Source organism: Phascolarctos cinereus, unplaced genomic scaffold (assembly GCF_003287225.1).
Source record: "Phascolarctos cinereus isolate Bilbo 61053 unplaced genomic scaffold, phaCin_HiC Scaffold_3;HRSCAF=262, whole genome shotgun sequence".
NCBI classification, from domain to species: Eukaryota; Metazoa; Chordata; class Mammalia; order Diprotodontia; family Phascolarctidae; genus Phascolarctos; species Phascolarctos cinereus.
In genome coordinates, this window is record NW_027555736.1 from 106,807,077 (window position 1) to 106,827,893 (window position 20,817).

Consider the following 20,817-nt stretch of genomic DNA (forward strand, 5'->3'; position numbering starts at 1 on the left):
ATTACTTTCTTACTAAATTTAAACTCCTGGGTGGTGAGTGACTGAAGGGGCTAGTTCCAGATTTCTATTGGGCCAGAGAACATTTGCCCAAACAGGAATGGTTCACCAGGAACTAGTGTCAGTCAGGAGTAGAAAAAAGGAAGTCTCCATGGATAGTTCTAAGACTGATCCCCCATTACCAACTCTTCTCCCAAGTTCCCCCTGCCCATCACTCTCTGTGTTAGGCCCATTTTGACTCAAGCCACTCACCTGTCTATAATGTACTCTTTCTCCTACCCCACTGTAATCAGAACCCATCTGTCCTTCAAGCCGCAGGACAAGGACTATCTCCTCCAGGAAGCTTTCCTTGACCATCCAAGCCCACACTAATGTCTCTGGCCTCCAAGCTCCTACAGCACTTATAATTAAGCACTTGATTGTATGCTATTGTGTGTTATATATCCTGGCTCCTACCTTTATAACTGAGTGACTATAAGCAAATCACTGAGCATGTCTGGGCTTCACTTTCCTCAACTGTCCAGTAAGAGGATTGGACTCTAAGGCTCCTTCCGCCTCTAAATCTGTGATCCTGACTTCCAAGCCCTTGTCCAGGCTAGCCCATTTGTTCGAGAGAACTTAGCCATTCTCTAGCATTCCCTACCTGTTTATTCCAGCTCATGTCCACCTCGTCCAGGAAACCTTCCTAGATTAACTCCAAGCATGTTCCAAATGCTGGCTCCCTCAGCACACTTGAATAATTATCATACAGTAAAAACCTCTCTAATTCAGCCTTTCTCAGTTGAGAATCCATGATAATTTGTTCTCAACAGGGTTGTTGTAAGGATGATGTTTTGTAAACTGTAAGGCACTATATAAATGCAAATTATCATCATTATCCAAAAATATCTCAGAAAGGACCCTGAACCTAGTTGGGAGAGGGTCTGCATTTTTGTTTGGATTTTGGTCCAGACATGTGATTTCATAGTTTAGGAAACTGAAGTGTGGAAGCTCTTTCTACTGATGCAAGTAGGCTTCAGGCCTCAAAGATTTGCCTGGGGTCTAGAGAAATTCACCAACCCACCCAGAGGTAGCTTAGACTCCTCCTATCTTCCTGACTCTAAGGCCAACACTGTCTACTACACTGTGGCACCTCTTCTGTCTGTAGTTCATTGTCTGAATCCCAGCTTTCTTGGCCCCTATTCCCTCCTCTCTCACTGTCTCCTCCCCAGCTGCTGTTGTGTGAGCTGTCACCCTCATGATTTTGGCTTCTGTCATGTCATTCCTCCAGGTTGGTGGTTTGTGAGCACATCTGAAGAGCAAGGTTGGGTCCCAGCCACATACCTAGAATCCCAGAATGGTACTCGGGATGACTCAGAGATCAACACCTCCAAAGCTGGGGAAGGTAAGGCAAGGCTGGGAGAAGGAAGGGGTGAGGAATGGGCCTATCTCTGAGGATTTGGGTCCTCAGGAATTGACATCCTTCTCAGAAGAAGCTGAACTTGGTGTCTCTGGGCAGTTCCAGTCTCCATCACAGAAACGCAGCCAGACTTCAGCCTTTACTGAATAAAACCAATCTGAATCTACCTGCTGGCCAAGGCCCCATTGAAAGAAAATGGGCCATTTCTGTGTGCCTCCCCCACCTCTACCTGACTATTGCAGTGGGACTGCTGCTGTCCTTCGAAACTTTTGCCAATTCCTGTCTTTCCTGACCAGCCTCTACATGCTCTCAGTACCATCTCCTTTTTAGATGTCCCCGAGTGTCAGACAGACTTTAAGGATAGAGTGGAGATCCTCTGAGATCCCGTGGTCATTACCACATATATAGATGAGAGAGATGACCTTGAGACTGTCTTCCCATGATCTCACCTTCCCCACAGGCCTTGAACCATCCTTTTCAGAATCTTCTCCCTTTATTCTTTCCTACCTGGTCTGGCTACCTTCAGTATTTTTTTCTTCCACTCTTCTTCCTCTTTGATGGAAACCATGCCCTCCCCAAACTTCCTGGCTGGTGAACCTTACACCCTCCCCTGAATTCCTGTGAAATTCACATTACTCCACAGTGGCTGTGAACCAGAGCCAGACACTCCTTCTTTGCATGGCTTCGTTGTTTCCCCTAATGCTAGAACCAGCAGATCCTGAGAAAGGAATCCAAGAGAATGTTCTTTTTACCCTAGTGCTGCCTGCCTGCCACGTGGACAGCTGCTGGGTATGTGGGCAAGAAAGTGTGTGTGTGTGTGTGTGTATGAATGTGTGTGTCTTATGTGTGTGTGCACACGTGCTTTTTGTTGCGAATTAGTTTTGCTTTGCTCGGAAGCATCTGGCATGAGCCACCATGGAAAGGCCAGATACAAAGATGGCTAACCAGCCTAGATGAGGCTTTTCTTGGTCTACTCTGGGAACTTCATGTTTAGTAAAATTATAGCTTCTTGGTTTAGCTTTGGCTGGTTGAGATCTAGGCCTACAGAAAGCTCTGTCTGAATCTTTCTTCTTCAGTTTCAAAGAGATTCTTCCACACAGTTCAGTCCTATCCTGAACAACTTCTCAATACAGCTTGGGGCTTCCTCAGAGAATTCCCAGTGGGACCCAATGAGCCTTTTAACTGAAGAGAGCCTGTACTAATGGGGTCATTCCCCCACCCTCAGCTCCCAGCTGGGCCTCTGTTCCTAATGACTTCCAAATGGCCCATGTCTTGACAATGGGAAAAACTTTTTGGACAAATGATATAGCCCAGATGAGAGAGTCTGAGATGGAGATGGAGAGCTGCCATTGAGGGCCCCTTCCTAGGACTGTTCTGTACCAACGGTTTCTTCTAGTAGAAAGGTTACAGAGCTAGGGAGTGACCTTGCTCCTGGACCAATGAAAGTGGTCTATAAACCTCAACTCCAACTTTTGGGGGTTTTTTTAGATTTCTTATTCATCCTTCTCTAAATGTCAGTTACAGGGTGGGCCCCTACAGCCCTTCATTCTCCTGCCCTTCCTCCCAACGTGAAACTCTTCGTTTTTTTCTCCTGATCTAACTTCCCCAAACTCTGGCTTCTGGAGATTCAGCTTCCAGGAATGGGACAGGCTCAGGAAGGTCAGGCATGCTCAGGTTCATATGGCATCCTTTTTCCCAGGGCTCTCTCTTGGTCCTGGCCCTGCCCACATCTTCCTGCTCCTGGGGTTGGTGGTTATGAGTCACTGAGCTGGCTGTGGTCTCACATTTGTTTGCACCAGTGTCTTGCTCCTGATGGGTTCCTCAAGGACCTTTCTCTAAGAGGAGAGCCCCCTCATTATTGTACAGGTTGGAACAATATTCCTGACTGGCAGTACTACCCCACATAACAAAAGCCCAACCTATCAGTCCTATCAGTCAAACAAATCTTTAGTGAGCAACTGCCACCTGTACATCCCTGTGGGGAAGAGAGTAGGAAAGGACTCAGCCCCTGTCCTTAGGGCCAACAATCTAATTGGGAAGACATGACTAACATACAAAGAAACTAGAAAACGGCAGCAGGATAGTGTCTGCTTAGTGCTAGGTGAGTGGCACACCTAGGAAAGATTATAAGAGGTCTGGGGGAAAGAAAGTATCTATGTCCAGGACTCATCAGGAAAGGTTTCAAGAAGGAAATAGGGGATCAGCAGGGCCTTGAAAAACTGGGGAGTAGGAGCTGGATCAGCAGAGTGGAGGGAAGATAGCATTCCAGGTGTGGGGTGTAAATGAAGCCACTCATATAGTACAGGCAGAGAATGAAAAGGCTACTGTCCTGGCTGAAGCAGAGGCTTTGTTTTAGATGTGAGTTGGGGAAAGAAAGTTAAACAGGTCACATAAGGCCCAACTATGGCAGGCCTTGTGTACCAAGGAGGAGATTGATGGGGGGTTGGAATTGTTGGAATAGATTCTTGAGAAGGAAGCAACATGATGAAAGCAGTGATTAAGGAGGATGAGTCTGATGGAATTTGTGGGTCTGGTATAATGTGAGGAAACTAGCAGGTAGATCCAATGTGTGTGTGTGTGTGTGTGTGTGTGTGTGTGTGAGAGAGAGAGAGAGAGAGAGAGAGAGAGAGAGAGAGAGAGAGAGTGAGAGAAATATGACTCTAAAGTGGCCAGTGTCACATCACATTGAATGAGACCTGGGAATTTAGTACTTATGCCATGGGTATCTACCTTTCTCTGCATCTGCTAGCTAAGCTTGAAGAATTCACAGATTCCAAGTTAAGAACCTCTAGTCCGAGCAACCCTCCATTTTATAGAAAAGAAAACTGAGTCCCAGAGAAGGCAAGCAATTTACCCAAAGTCACAGGTCTTTGCCACAGGTTTGTGGTAAAGTCAAGACTAGGTTTCAGGCCATCTGACTCTTGAGTCCAACGCTTCTTCCACTAGTAAAGGGTTGACCAACCCGACCTTGCCCAGGGTAGATGTTCCCTTCTAAGGCAGATGTTTTCCAGAAAGCCAAATGTTTTTGTTTGTTTGTTTACCACGTAAAGCCAAAGTTTTCCATTGGCCATAAGCAGTCCTGTAGCAGTGCCTGGGAATAATAATAATAATAATAATAAATTCTCCCCTTTTAATTTAAAGATTTATAAAGTATGATCTTCACAACAGGATAGTAAAGATGATGCTCACAAATATTATTATCTTCATTTTTGAATGGAGGAAACTGAGGCTCAGAGATGTTCATCAGTTATTAAGCAAGCCATATACTAAGTGGCTACTATGTACCTAGCAGTGTGCTAGGTGCTGAAGATACAGAGGCAAAAATGGAAACAACCTCTTCCTTCAAGAAGCTTACTTCTATTAAGGAAAACAATAGTGTGCAGAGAGAGAGATACAAAATGTATATACAGAGTAAATGAAAGGTAATTTTGAGGAGGAGACACACTAGCAGCCAGCACTAGAGAAACGGGGGAGGTTAGGACATGGTCATATTGAAAGTAGTGCTGATGCTGAATTTTGGAGGAAGGTAAGGATTCTGAGAGGTAGAGGTGAGAGGCATGAAGGCCAAGGCAAAGGGATGCAGATGGGAGATGGGATATTGTGTGTGAGGAATGTGTCCACTTTTACCAGGTAGTAAGTGTTGAACCCAAGTCTCCTGACACCTGGACTGGTGTTCTACCTACCACTCCATACCATTTTGACTCCTTCTGGGAGTGATCTAGTTGTTCTGAGTTTGCCCATGCCCATGCCTCATGGCAAAGCCCAGGGTGAAACAAAACTGGGGACTATAAACCCAGTGGCACCTGAGCAAAAACTCATTCCAAAGAATAGAGTACATGATGAACAATGCTGGGGTAGGGGTGGGGTAGCAGGATTTCAGGGTTGTCTCTCACTTTACTACAGGAAAACGTCAGATTCACTGGAGTGTGTGGCCCAAGGAAATTTAATTAAGGTGGTGCGGAAGCTCTGAACCATGTCCTGTGAGCTTCAGTTGAAAGAAGTGGAGAGCAGCTAGTCAGAAGAGAGTGCTTTGGGGTGTTGGGGTGGCAGAGATATATATCTGAAGAAGTATCTCCTGCAATAGGGATCAAGTTTATTCTATGTGATCCCAGGGGGCAGCACTCTGACCAGTGGGATTGGGTTCCTGGGAATGTCTTCTAATTAGTACTGCAAGGAAGAACTATTTAACAGTTAGTGTCCAATAATGAGGTAGGCTGCTTGATGTGAGATCATTAATTTCTTATCACTGAAGGTCTTGAAGCAGACTCAGAGAGAGAAGTTGGTCTAGATGACCTCAAAGTCCCTTCCGACTCTAAAATCCTTTTCATTCGTCTGCCCCTTAATCCTCTTATCTGTGAAATCCTCCCCCATATGGGACTATGGGAGGACTGAAGCCTCGGCACATCTCAACTTAACTCCTACCATATATCCCGTGACTTCCCAGCCTTTCCACCCCTCCATCTAGAGGTTTTTATGTTGGGTACCTTCCTTGTGTTAGCCTTGTCCTTTAGCCATACTGTGGAGGAGAAAATCTGGTCGCTTCTGTGAGAAGACCATGACTTATCAAATCAACGATTCAATCAATCAACAAGCATTTATTAAGGACTTACATATGACAATCACTATGCTGAGTGCTCTAAATGCAAAGAAAGATAAATACATGGTACCTGTTCTCAAGAAATTTATATTCTAGTGAGGGACACATCATGTAAATAAATATATACATACAAAATACATACAGAATAGATGGAAAGTAATCTCAAGAAGGAAGGCTCTGTCCTAAAATTTTGTACGTACACTTTCCCCACTCCCAAGTACCCAGTATAGCATTTCAAACACCTTAGACTCTTAATTAACATTTGTTGTCCCTGGTCTTGGGGAGCTGACTGTAGTGGAGAGGACAAGATTTGGAGGCATGAAACATTTAAAAAATAGTGCGCAAGTTCTGATTTAGAAACTGTGGGCCCCTGGGCAAATCCCTTTACCTCTCTGGCCTCAGTTTTCTCCTCCACAACATGGGAGTAATTGGACTAGATGGTTTCTAAGTTTCGGCACTAATTTTCTGAGTCTTCATGAGAAAAATTTCACCTCCCAGCATCCTGAGGAATCACTGATAGCAATCTAGAAAACTGGGCCCTGGCAAAGAGGGATTGGCCTTGAGCATTTTCTGCCGGGGAGAGTGAAGGGATGAAGGGTGTGGTTAAAAAAAAACTAGTTGCAAAAATCAAACAAAGGCCATCTTGTTCAGGCACTGCTTCCAAAATCCAGGTCAGGGAAGGGAAGGGTAGACAACTATTGCAATGAGTGCATTTCACTTCATTCTGGGGAGGAAAATACTCTTCCTCAGTCCATGCCAAGGCTTATGGTCTGGCTTTGCAATTCTGTTTTGGTTTTCTCATTATGCCAACCAAGTCTTCAGGTGTTTCCATTTTACATGGCCATCTGAATTTGTTCCCTGTGTCCCATCTGACCATTCCCCCTGAGCTGTGACCTCTCCCTCCCTGCCCATCTCATTATCATTTTCATTTTCTCCACCCTCCCCTACCCCTCACCCCGGTTTTTGTTTTCTCTGCCTCGCCATCACCATCTCCCCCATCAGTGTCTAAGAGACGCAAGGCCCACCTGCGGCGTCTGGATCGGCGGTGGACACTGGGCGGGATAGTCAACAGGCAGCAGAGTCGAGGTGAATTGGGGCATGGGTGGCTGCAGAGGGTCCGGTCACTGCTTCACCTAACTGTTGGGCTGAGAGCGATATAATTGGCAATAGCAACTCTTTGCTTCCTCTGGGACCAGCCCAACTGGTGTGCTCCCTAACATATGCTCACCTGCCTCTGTCCTCTCTGCTGTGGGGCTAGGGAATGGGGCTTGGAGGGAAGGAAGTGGGGCTTCTAGAGAGCTGGAGAATGAAAAGTGGGGCTGGCCCAAGCTGCTTCTTGGGAAAGAAATGGTTACTGTGAACCATGCCTGATCTGGTTCAGCCTGAACAACTCTCAGGAAGCAATTGTGGGAGTCCTGCAGTGGGAAAGAGAGACCACCCGGGGCCCAGCAGCTTGAAGGAGCTGAGCATTTCAGCCTCTGGAGGCATTTTGGCCACCTGTGCTAGTCCTACTAATAGAGCCCCGTCCTCATCTGTTAGACCTGCTAATAAACCTGATCTTTTCACGTGGATGCTTTGAAACACTATCAGTCATAAGTCCCAATCTGTGCTCCAGCAAGTCCCAGGAAAATTAAGAAGGGCGCAAACCTCCAGGTCAAATCTGGAAATAACAAATTTCTGTCACAGCAGCTACAAATTCTATTACAGAACAAGCTATAAGAAAAGCATTAGGCCATTTCAGAGCCTACTTTTTTTCCCATTACTGAGTATAGCAAAACTTCATCTGTGATTATTGGAACACCCTCATTAAAGTGTATTGTAAACAGGCTTGGCCTAAACCACATTCCCAGGAGCCTGTTTAGACTCCTTCTAACCACCTTAGATGGAGGACAAGGAGCAAAACTGGCAAAATGTATAGCTTTGGTGAGCGCTACTCCCTCACCCCACTCCCTGTCCACAGCAGTGGCTTCCTTCCTCATAGGTGTATCTCAGGAAGCTGGGGTCTGGTGGAATAATCATTCAAAGGGATAAATGGAACTCTTCTCTGGGTTATGCAGTCTGTGATACTCAACCTTTCTGTGCCAGAGTTTCCTCTTCTGCCAACTCATGGAACACACCCAGAGGAGTGGCATAGTACCTATGGAGTTCACTTGTGCCCTTTCATAAAGGCTTGGCAGGGGAACTGATAGTGGAGAGTCACCATAACCCCTTCTGGATCATGGGGAAACCTTGGTGTCCTCTCAAACAATGGCCTCTTTCCCAAAAAGACAGAAGGTGGCTACTCTGGGTCTTCTTGGAGCTGGCTCACCTGGGAGCAGTAAGAGTTCGTTTCCATATAGACCCTCAAGCCAACAACCATCTATTCTTCCCACCTTTGGCCCCTCAGGAGCTGGATCAGTGTTAGAGCTTCAGCAATAAGTGACATGGAAGGGGGAATGGGATGGGCACTGGAATTTAGGCAACACTGGAGATGTTACTTGGTTTCAGTAGCTGGAGTAGAGCATCCCACTGACTTCTTGTTGCAGTAGTCACAGATTGAGCTTGGAGTCATAAAGCTAGGCCATACCTAGATTGGTTTTTGGGAGAGGAGGTTCCATGACATGGGCCAGAGATCTCTCCATGAAGCTAGGCTATCCAGTGACAGAGGCCAGCCCTAGGATTTCTCTATGGATTGTTGGTACCCCAGACAAAATAAAAATATTGCTGTGAATATATATGATTTGGGATGCCCCTGAATGCTCAGGGGCCTGGGATGCTGCCCAGTTTACTAGGACCTAGTTTGCCCTATGCACATGAATTGGAGGAGGAGGGACTAAAATCTGACAACGAGGGCCTGTGAAAGTCCCCATGAAGTCAAGCCATCAATGAAAAAGGGAGAAGGGACTGAAATCCAATCAATGTTCCCAAGAAGCCGAGTAATATGAAAAGTAGCATACTGGGAAGAAGAGACCAAAATCCAGTAATGAGGGCCCAGGGATGACCCAAGGCCCTTTCCCAAAGCAGAGGAATTTGGGGAATAGACCAAAAACAACCCCAACAACAGCCCAGAAGGAAACAGCCCCTCCCTCAGGACACCAAGAGACCAGTCTGGCCCAGCCACAGCTGACCCCTCTTCTTTCTGAGCTTGTAAAAGCAAACTTGTCCAAGGCAGCTTCGTTAGTCCTGCTTCCAGGACTCGATACAAACCAGCTTCACACAGTTGGACTCCAGCACCTTGGCCTCTTCTGCTTGTTTTTCTTTCTCACCGGGGATTCCGAGGGAAGAAATGAAACTGATTTTCTCTCCAGCCTGTTAAAGGCAGAGGAGTTCCCTCCTCAAAATGTACACATACACACCCAACTATATCAATATAACTATGAAAGACAGTCACACTTGGGAGGACATATATACAAATATCTATGGAGAATTATTCATTACTATTATTATAGCATCCCTCCCAACACACACAGGTACAGTCAAATACGTATACACAACCCACAGACACATACCTATAACTATATTTACATAACACACAAGCACATCCACATCTATTCATGCTATACAGCCATATGCCCCAAACTCTACATATGCTGTGACAAGCCATGACATCCCCCTCACCCCTGAATCCCAGACTCTGATGACATTTCTTTACATAGGCCCATCCCTGCATGGTCAAAGACACTGAATGTTCAGGAACCCACAACTCCAAACAAATATGCACACACAAACCCACATATACTATAACTCTACCTATCTGATCATTCCTCCAACTCCATGAAGGACTATTCAACTTAAGCATGCATGTAAACACATTTGCAGGCATACACACGGAGACATACATACATAAGCATAGACAGCAAACACTCTCCAAGTGTTAGACCCACAAGGTTAAACTGATTTAACCAGAATGGAAAATCCTGCTAAGTGTGTTGGGGAACCAGTTTGTTGAGAACAGCGCTAGGGGGTGGGAGGGAGGCAGGCAAGCATTGGGGGAGCTGGTTGGTGAGTAGCTGAGCAGGACAGAAACAGGACTTTCCTTGAGGGGCCTCCACCAAGCCTTTGTTAAGGGGCTATTGGAATGAAGAGGCCTCTTTTTTCAGCAGAGGCTGAGTAAGTTGTGGGGGCCGGGAAGGGAGTGGGGGAGATTGCTGACGGAGGGGAAAGTGTCTGGAAAGAGAAGTCTTCTGTGGTTTGGAAAATGCACAACTCTCCAGCCACGTTTGGCTCCCTAACCTAAACTGGGGCCATTCCATGCTCTCCCCCTCACCCTCCCTCCACCCTTGGCAAGCTGAATGCCTGGTGAACCGGGTGGCCAGCAGCAGAGGGACTGTTACCTCATGACTGAGTATAGGTGTGACAGTGTTCTTAGAGCCTCCAGGAAGGAGCTTGGGAGAGCCTAGCTGCTTTGAGTCACCTTTCTAACAAAGGCATATTTTCAGGAGAAAAAGCTTGAGTGAACTTTGACCATATAGTGCAATTATTTCCATAGGTCATTGGGTCCTCTGCTTCTCCAGGTTTCTTAGGCAAGCCTACAAGAGTTTTGTGGTTTATACCCTCTTGGAGTATTGGACTCCCTGCTCCTCTACTCTTCTCTGCCCCATCCCACCCCACCCCCCAGCATTGGGGTCAGTGAGTTTGGAACCAGAGGGGTCTTAGGTAGATATGGAGGCATAGGAGGTAAAAGCACAGCTTTTTCAGACTCTCAGGAAAACATCTGGGAGGAGGTAGAACCCCTGCCTTCCTCCTCCCCTTCACAAGGGGAGGCAGGGGTCAAATGAGAGATGGTAGGGAAAGTGTTTTGCAAACTTTAAAACTGTAAATGTCGTTTATACATGTCATCATGTCTGTCATCATGTCTGGGGAGGTCATCCAATCCTGATGTGGGAGTGGGTTCTTACCAAACCTAGAACCCATGTGAGATTAAGGAGCTCCTGCTCCTTCACCAAAGAACTCCTGACTGCTTTCCCAGTCCTTCAAGCTAAGATTGTTGAGAACAGCCCTAGGGGGTGGGAGGGAGGCAGGCAAGCATGGGGGGAGCTGGTTGGTGAGTAGCTGAGCAGGAGAGAAACAGGACTTTCCTCGAGGGGCCTCCACCAGGCCTTTGTTAAGGGGCCATTAGAATGAAGAGGCCTCTTTTTTCAGAAGAGGCTGAGTAAGTTGTGGGGGCCAGGAAGGGAGTGATTTGCATCTAAACCTCAGCATCTAAATTAATTCCCCAGACTTGTATGGTGGAGGGTCTAAAGAAAACTCACCCTTCTGTAACAGTTGGCCTAGCTTTTTGCCTTCTCCTATAGAAGGGAGCCATTGTGATCTGGGAACTAGGGCAGATGCTGACTTTGGAGGCCATGTATCTTCATAAAATATCACTACTCTGCCAACCTGGCCCCCTAGCCTTCCTCCCCCACTCCCCTCGTCAAAAGGGAGGAGTGGTTGTGATTTTTAAAAATTAGTATTATTATCTTTTTTTTTTTTGCTGTGAAAGCAACTCTGCAGAGGGAAACTTTAATGATGGCTTCCTGTTCAGGACCACAGGCTTTTAAAAATAGCATGGCTAAACAAAGGCACCATGTGGAGGGGACCTCGCCCATCCCTAACCTCGGAACTTTGGATCATGGGACCCAGCCCTGCCCCTCCGGGCACTGTAGTTGTCCAACATTTGCCCTCACCATCCCCTCCACCTCTTCAGCAACTGGGAGAAAGAAGGAAAAGAAGGTCCTGTTGGAAAGATGGGATGCTCCAGGCAAGAAATTGTTGAATGGAGAGGATCAGAACTATGGAACACTGAGCTTCTGAAAGATCTGAGTTGGAATTTGGCATATGTGGTCTTCTCTCACGCTTCCTTGGCCTCTCTCCCTAGCCAGGTTGGATCAGAAACTTTCCAGAAGCAAGGCTTCTCCAAAGACAGCACCTATACTGAGTGGAGGATGAAGAGCCAAAAATGTTGGTGGTTGGGGTGGAGGGAGACAGAAGCATCTGCTTCCAAAAAAATAAAAGGTTCTGTTAAGGAGTATGGGAGAGCCAAAGGGTGTCCTCAACACATACTAACCAGGGCAGATTTACTCCTGCATGGCTCTGGCTGTCCCAGCCACAATGATTGAAGTTGTCTCCAAAAACAAGGCCACAGCTCCAACCTCCAACCCCATTCCCCCAGCAGATAACCAGCCAAAGGTGAAGACAAAGGCGCTGAACAGGGAACAGGAGTGGTAATTTCCATTCTGCTCAGCAGAACTTTGGACAGCCCTTTCCATGCTGATGAGGATAAGAAGCCCAAGAGAGTGATTGTCATGCCTGGGAAATGTAAAGAAGGCTCAAGATTGTATTTTCTTCTTGGGCCTGTCCATTATCAACTTGCTCTTTAATCCTCATTTGGCACGGCCAGTTGCCTACAGATGGGCCGGCCAAAGAGGGATCTAACTTGGTTCAACTCCTCTCAAAAGGCAGCGGCCCTATGGCACCATGCCCCTTTCTCCCAACTCTGTCTGCTCCTCCCCACACTCCTTACCCTCTGATCATGAGGAATGGAAAATTGGGTGGCTGCTTCTAGGGGAGCGAGCCCTTCTTGATAGATTTTTTGTTTCCAAATTATTCTCCCAAGGACAGCAACTCAGCATCCTTGTCTTGCAACCTCAGCACCTCTCTAACCCTAGCCTTCAAAAAAGCCTACACTATGACTCCTAGGATCTCTCGAGGCTGGGGAGGAGTTGAGCCAGGCTTTCTGCAGTTGATTGGATGTGGATTGACCAGGACCAAATTTGAGGATTGTCTAACTCAGGAAGGGTCTGTAGGAGGTGATTAGCTTGTCTTCCTCCATTTCATAGTTGTCTCTGGGATACTGATTGTAAGAGAGAAAAAGGAAGTAATGTCCCTGAAATACTTTATATGATTGAGAAGAGGCTAAAAGATGAGAACCAGCTGTCTGCTTATTTATAATGCCCTTGATTTAGATTAATTTCTACATCCCACTTGAGTCCACTTAATGAGTCCCCAGGCCTCACTCCCAATACCTTTGTGATCACTATCACAGCGAGCTCGTAGCCTGGAGCTTGGAGGAGGGACACTGGAGTCCCAGGTGTATTGTTAACACAGTGATTGAAGCCTACTACGATGGATTTCAGTTTTAAAAAACCATCATTTCTCTTTACAAAGAGAAATCTCACAATGTCATTAGGCCACCCCACCCCCAATTTGTAATGTTTGTAATACTGTACCTGTAGAACTAATTGTCCTTTCCATGTTATATCTCCTAATGAGTTTTTGTGGAACCCTTTAATGAAATTAGATGGATTTTGTTTTACGTAAGCAATGCTAGTCTGTGTGGCCCAGACAATAAAAGCAATAGGGGTTCGTAGGGAAGATAAACTCACTGAAGTAACATTGAGCCTTGAAGGATGGATACAGTTTGAATAAGTGGAAGGAGGCCGAGGACATTCCAGATGGGTGAATGAGGCAAAGTTAGGGAGGCAGAAATGAATAATTTTGTGCAGGGGATGGTAAGGAGACTAGGTTTACAGGATTGGAGTTGACCTGTTAGGAAGGAGGGGAACATAAGGCTAGAACTATCCCAGGGCATTAAGAGGACCCCCACCTTAGCAAGAATCTTCCTGCTGTGTGGGGGCAGGGTGGGAAGTGGGTGGGGAGGTCTATAATAGGATTCACCAAATAGGTTCCAGGCAGTCCCTGGCAACACCACTCCCTGTTGGCTATCCAGGGAGCCAATTGGCTCTCAGTCCCTTTGGCTGCCCTCCAATGCTGTCAGATCGGGGAGGCTGGGGGAGCCAGCTTTGTTCTTCCAATTCTCTCTTTCAGGTGGGAACAGTCAACGGGTCTAGGTCCCCATGGTCCCTCATTTCAGCCCCCAAGTTGTAGCCTTTAGAACTTCACCATCCTGAGGCCTGAGATTGACCTTCAAGTTCCTGGGTTTAAGGAGGGGCTAGGCAGTGCTTTGGGGAAGAAGTAAAGGAGGTTGGGGAGAGATTGTTGCTTATGGACCCAATAATGACTGTGCCTCTCCAATCCCTTCCTTTCACCCCAGAAGAGAAGTACATCACGGTGCAGCCGTACACCAGCCAGAGCAAAGATGAGATTGGGTTTGAGAAGGGGGTCACTGTGGAGGTGATCCAGAAGAACCTAGAAGGATGGTGGTACATCAGGTAATGTGCTTCCTTTAGCTGTGAGAGCTGTACACCCTGCATCTTATTAATCTCTATTTCTAAAGACAAGCCATTTCTGGCAGAGCAGAGAAAAACCAGAGCAGCTTTCTTCTCACACTCTCCCCTTTTCCTTCCCTTCCCCCTCCCCTGTTGCAGAATGGGCGTCAGATGGTAATCAGTTATTAACTGCAGCATGTTGTAGGGGCCTGGATGTGAGGGTGTTGGCAGATGGAGCCTGAAGATCTGAAAGGTTTGACCAAACCGTGCTTATCTTGCAAATTTCCTTCCCTGGAGGAGAAAAAAATAAATGGAGACCCAGCCACAGCCAAGTTGGGGCAGTGGTTTTAGCCTCTGGCGGGCTGGGCCAGGCTTATATAGGCTATGATGCAATTCCCTTGGCTTCACATCTGCAAGAAGGTTTCAGTGTGTCTGAGTTTGGTTTCCCGTGTCCAAACCAGGGCCATCTGGCATCCCCTCTGACAAGGGCTGCTTGGGGCTCTAGGCCACAAGGGCCATGACACACTCAGCCCCAATTCTTGTACTCCCTGCTATAGTAAGCCTGGCTGCCAGTTATTTGGAACACCAGCCAGTCACAGCTGACCCCAGCCTGAGGCTCTTCCCCTACCCACCTTGAAGGCTGGAGCCTGGGAGGGGGGTTAAGCCCATCACAAGTTTAGGAGCCAGGTCAGGCTACTCAAGCAAATTCTAAGCTATCAGCCACTTGATGAAATGGGGCTCCCCAAAGGAATAGGATATCCCAAGACTGACATCTGGACATGGCCAGAGAGCTAGAGACATGTGGCTGAAGTTGAGGTCAAAAGCAAACAACATAGATCCTGGATTGTCAGAGCTGGAAAGGGTCCATTTTAGAAAGAGAAACTATCACTAAGAGACAGGGCGAATGACTTGCCTAGAATCACACAAGTTAATGATAGATTTCTGATTTTCTGCATCTTAGGACACTGAGTCAATTCTAGTCAGACTCTTAATTTAGAAGATCATGAGAGGACTCCCCCCTCCTTTCCCCCCCCAGCCATGAAACCACCTGCAGACCACAGAATCATGGAATGGCAGAGATCATCTAGCCTGGTCTCCTTATTTTTCAGCTGGGGAAACTGAGGCTCCTGAGAAGTTAGATAACTCCTTGCCTACAATTACATACTGAGGTGGTGGCAGAGTCAGGATTCTACCCCAGGTCTTCTAACTCCAAAACGCTTATTCTTTTCACTCCCTAACACAACCATCTTGTGACATCTCGTGAGTGAAAGTCATCAGGAACTCTCAGGCAAAAGACCCCTGGAAGGTCATCTCTGAGCCTCCTGGTTAACTGACTGACTGACTGACAAGCAAAGGATTCATTCATTCCTTTGCAGATCATATCTTTTCTTTCCTTGAGGCCTCTGTCTCTTAGAAAGGATCCTTCCCTTGGAGACTGACTTAGTCCAAGAGAACAAGGAAACACAGCTCTGTATGAGTAATTCTGCTTAGCCTGCCATTCACTGAACTTTGCTTAGCTTGGCAGAGAAGTTCACCCCAAACTTCTGGGCACAGGGATCAGTTTCTGAGCCTACTTTAAATGTGTATAGGCTCCCATCTACTCTTCCCTCCTCATAACATCCTGTCTGTTACAGACAAACATGATGCTCTTGTCCCTACACAGCTAAGGTCAGTATGTGTTTAGAATTGTGTGCCTAGCAGTGGGGACTGGTTGTTCTGAGTCATGCACACTCTCACTCAGCTACTGGGATGAATTTATGCATTTTGTGAAGGCAGCTGGCAGGAGGGCTTCCTCCTAGAACCCAGGTTTCCTGATTTCTCATTCAGTATTCTTTCCACTATGCTGTACAGCTGCTTTCGGTTCAACTCAAGAAATATTCATAGAATGCTTACTAAGCATAAGATAGTAAGAGCTAACAGTGGGTCAGTGGGACTAGCACCTGAAGTAAGACTTAGCCTAAAACAGTGATTCTTAACCTGGGTCCTTGGACACCTCGCTTCCCACCCCTCACCAAAGAGTCTGTGGTTAGATTTCAAGGGTCCATAAATTTGGAAACGGAAAAACAACTACATATTTATTTTCAACTAATCTTCACACCTCCTCTGTAGTTCATTTCTACATTAAAAACTATTCTGAGAAGGGGCTCAGAGGCTTCAGCAGACTGCCCAAGGAGTCCAAGACACAAACAAGATTAAGAGCTCTTGACCTAAAAGAAGCCTAGCTCAGGGATGGGGAAACCTTTGGTCTCAAGGCCACATGTGGCCCTCTAGGTCTCAAGTGCTACCCTTTGACTGAATCCAAACTTCACAGAACAAATCCCCTTAATAAAAGGATTTGTTCTGTAAAACTTGGACTCAGTTAAAAGGTTGTACCCAAGAAGCTAGAAGGCTACCTGTGGCCTCAAAGCCACAGGTTCCCTGCCCCTGGCCAAGCTTCTCTGGCCGGGCTGCAGCTGCTAGCAGTTAGGAATCCAAACATGAAGATGTGTCCTATCCCCTCCTGCTCTCCAGACTCTGGCATTGGTATCAGAGGCAGGATTTGAACCCAGGGCACCTGACCCCAGAACCACTCTGATACTGTGTGACCTCCATCCTGGGCCTCAGTTTCCTCATTGGTAAAAATAAGGGAGGATCAGACTAGATAGCCCTTTGAGGGCCCTTCCAGCTTTAAGATACTTTGATCTTACCTGAGTTCAAATGTGACCCTGGCCAAGTCACTTAACCTCTGTTTGCCTCAATTTCCTCATCTGTAAAATGAGGATTATCACAGCACCCACCTCCCAGGGTTGTTGTGAGGAGCAGAGTGCCTGGCACATAGTAGGTGTTATCTAAATGTTAGCTATTGTGGTTGTCACTCTCTTACTGTCTTCCCCAGCCAGCTGTCTCTAAACTTCTCATTTCCAGGTTCTCTAAGACAGCCACTACCAAACCCACCCTGATGTGGATTGGTTCCAATAGCCTCTTCCTCCACCACCAGGCTCAAGCTTTAAGAAGGAACCTCTGGTAGTCTGAATGGTCCTTACCTAGATTCTGTTTCTATCTCTAGATTCTATTGGGCTGGCTGTGTGACCTTTCTCTCTTCTCTGCACCAGCCCCACTTTCCCATCTATAAAGTGAGGGAGCCAGATAAGACGATATCTTCCTTACAGCTCTAGCGTTCTCGAGGTCTGTCCTGTAAAGATCTGTTCCACCTTAAGAACGCTGCCTCTGGCCCCCTTAACTGTGATTTCCCAACATTCCAAGCTCTGTGTTCATCCTCATTTCCTGTCTGTTGCTCCATCTCACTCCTTTTTTCCCCTGGTTTCCTCCATCTCTGGAGGGATTCCAGGGCTCTCGAGCTGGAAAGCAGATGTTAAGGAGTCTGAGTCCAGATTAGATGCACGGAGGCACTTCTGAGTTCCCAGCCTGTTTTTGCTCAGTATTTACCTTTGTCACTGTAACTCTGGAGACAAAAATAAGTTTTGAGGCCTGGGGCCAAGAGAAGGAAACCTAGGTCCTAATTCTAATTCTGTCGTGTGTATGGGCCTCAGGTTCCTCCCCTGTAAAATGAATATTGGACTAGATGATCTCTAAATTACCTTCCAGTTTTGACAACCAGTGTTTTATTCAGGATCCCTAGGTAGAGAGGCTTGAACAGAACTGTACATGTCTGTGAGTGGGGATCCAGGGCTAGAATCTTTAGCAGGGTTTCCCTATCTGTCTTGGCTTGCTCCTGTACGTTTCTATCTTACGTGCTCAATGTCTCAGCCGACCCTTACGAGACCTCTAATCTTGTACTTGCTTTGGCCTTTAACTCTAGCCATGGACTAACCCCCTAATTTGTAACCACACTCACCCCCTAATCTCTGCCATAGATTGACCCCCTAGCACTGGTTTATGACCATCCCTTAAACCGATTGTAGGCTGACCTTCAATCCTGAACCAGGCTAGCCTCTAATGTCAGCCATAGATTTACCCTAAATCTGGCCCCAGATTGACTATTTACCATGGCCTCCCACCTGCCCCTACCGAAGCAAGTGACATCTGTGACCATCTGTGATGGGACCCATCCTTTCCTCTCCATAACCTGTCATTGAAGCCAGATTGTTTGACCATATGCATAGAAACCGGGCTAGGCCTGGTTTTGATGGAACCTCTGATGTCAGAAGCTCAGACTGATAGGGTCCCTGATCCCAAACGTGGAAGTGAATGCTGATGTAAATGACCATGACAACCATTCATATTTTCCTGTCCCCGGTTCTTATATGCCAATGGTCAGGAAGCTTTTTTGGGGAGCAAAAACTTTCCTGTTCCAACAGTATTATTATTACAATTGACAGGAAAAGTAACACCTGACATTTTTATAGTGCTTTATTTTTCCAGGAGTTTTCATTTCCATTACTTCATATCCATAACTTTCCATTACCACACTCCTATGAGGTAGGAAAGCAGAGACCATTCCCATTTGACAGATGAGAAAATTGAGCTTCAGAAGAGCCGAGTTATTTGCCCCAGTGCATATACAGACAGACAGGATTCAAACTCAGATGTCCTTACTCCTTGTCCAGGGCTCTTTCCACTACAGAATTCCAACATGTTGAGCATACATGTGGTCTTTTGGGTGGCCTTCCTCAGGGTGGGACAAGGGTCCCCAGGCCTGAACAGCTTAGACCAGACTATTAGGGAGCCTGGAAAAGATTGACCCTCTCCCTTCCCTGCCTGTATCTCTCAGTCTCTAGTGGCCTGTAGATTTCAGGCTTTGACACCAAAGCCATATGCATGAGACAAATGCCTCTGCAGAGTGCCTGTGACTGTCTCTCTCATTGGACCCTGTTGAGAAGAGGCCCAGCCTTGACCTCAGGAGACCTGACTCCTGGTTCCAGTTCTGCTTCTCACTCTGCAGCCGTGGACAAATCACTTCCCCTTCTCTGGGCCTCAGTTTCCTCCTACATAAAGTGAAGAGATGGGACTGCATAATCCCTAAGGTCCCTTTGAGCTCTAACATACTTTGTTCTGAGATTTCCCCAGATGATCCTCTCCCCTTTCCCCCACTGCCCTGGGGCTTTCTCCTATAAAATGTAGATAATAGCACTTACTTCCCGGGGTTGTTGTGCAGATCAAAGGAGATTATATTTGTAAAGCACTTAGCACTGTGCCTGGCATGTAATAGGTGCTTAATAAATGCTTGTTTCCCTTTTTTCCTAGCCCTCCCCTGTATTTTGATCCCTCAGGCCTTCATCTACTGGTTCTGCTGTCTAGCAACAGCTGACTAAGGCCCCCAGTCTTGAGGGCTCCCCCTTTTCTACCCTTTTTCCCAGCCTGGCCCATCCCAGGCAGAGGACCATAGTACTGACCCTCAGCCTGTCTGAAACTCATCCCAGGGCTATTGTGAGCCTGAGTGAAATGATGGGTGGGAAAACCATTTGAGTGAGAATTAAACCCTGTATCAGTCCCATAAATTAATTAGCATTACTGCTTTCATTTAGCCTATAGGTTAGAAGAAGTGGAAAGGCTCCCCCCTCCCCTTGCTTTACACCAACTTCTGTCATTCCATTAAATAGGCTGTAGAGGCCTTTTCCATCTTACGGATGGACTGTGTTTCAGAAGTATGTCTGTTACTGGGAACTCTTCTCATTGCATTCTAGAGTTGATATTCTCTTTTCCAATCTCCCTCTCAATACCAGAATTCCCCTCTATTCAAAGGCCTCCATTGAGGCAAAGCATTGACTTCCTTGGAGGCAGCTAGTGGTTCAGTTTCCTGGGCCAATTCACAGTCTCCTACTGGGGCTGAGCAATAGCACTCCTAACACCAGCTCGAATTCCAAGGCCTAAAAGCAGAAAGGCATGTGGTACAGGTGGGAGAAGGAAGAAGAAATACATATACCCCTTTGTTGGAAGCAATATTTTGAAAATGGGCAGTTGGTCATTGGCTCTTCCCACCTCCCTTTCTGTACTTCTCTATCACTATCCATTGCATGATCTTCTGGGCCCCAGGCTACTTACCCAAGATCCTACTCAAACCTGCTCTTCTTCCCCCTCCTCATGTACTCCCCCAGGCTCTCTCCATAGATGAAAAACCATCTGGATTATTTCTGATGCACCTCCAACCACTTCCTAGTGCCTTCTATGAGCACTTACCTACTCTGTCTGCCCCCTCCCCCCAGCCCAGTTCCCTTAGCATGACAGCTGGGCTTGATAGCAGTGACAAGGAAAGACTGGGTAGATCATATTAATCATCCCAGTCTGTCAGACCAGTTAAGAATGACTAGAGACCTCAGTCTTCCCAGGACCATGTGCGCATTTTTAAAAAGAGAAACCTGTCAAAGCTTTTGAACAGGAGAGCAACATGTTAGAAGTAGTGCTTGAGGAAGATGTGTCTGAGAAAGATGTAGTCATTCTACATCCTGAGTGGAAGATGGGAGATGGGCCATGGCTTCAGAAATCTCCTGTCTCAGACAGCTTGTTGTGCCCAGGAGTCCTCATTTGCTGATGTCACAGGTATGCACTGAGGTCCCCCTGTCTTTAGAGGGAAAACCTCTTCTGGTGATATCTGAGGGCACAGATACCCAGCATGCGTTGCCCTCTACTAGAAGCCTAGCCTCATATCTTTTAGCTTGACTTAGAAACCTGTAGAGAAGTATATGACTCTGGATCCTTCATGCTGGGGAAACTGGAGCAAAAGCATTTTTATAGAGTCCTTAAGGATGCCTGAGTCCCCA

The 20,817-nt window shown here is 46.7% G+C and overlaps 1 protein-coding gene across 1 annotated transcript in view; it reads left to right on the plus strand.

The window, feature by feature from the left end:
• Positions 1-20,817, plus strand: part of SH3PXD2A (SH3 and PX domains 2A) — a 343,376-nt gene that overhangs the window by 304,477 nt on the left and 18,082 nt on the right. Inside the window, 3 exon segments of the mRNA XM_078151076.1 lie at positions 1,268-1,381; positions 6,996-7,079; positions 14,005-14,122. Of these exon segments, the coding sequence (XP_078007202.1) occupies positions 1,268-1,381; positions 6,996-7,079; positions 14,005-14,122 (316 nt within the window).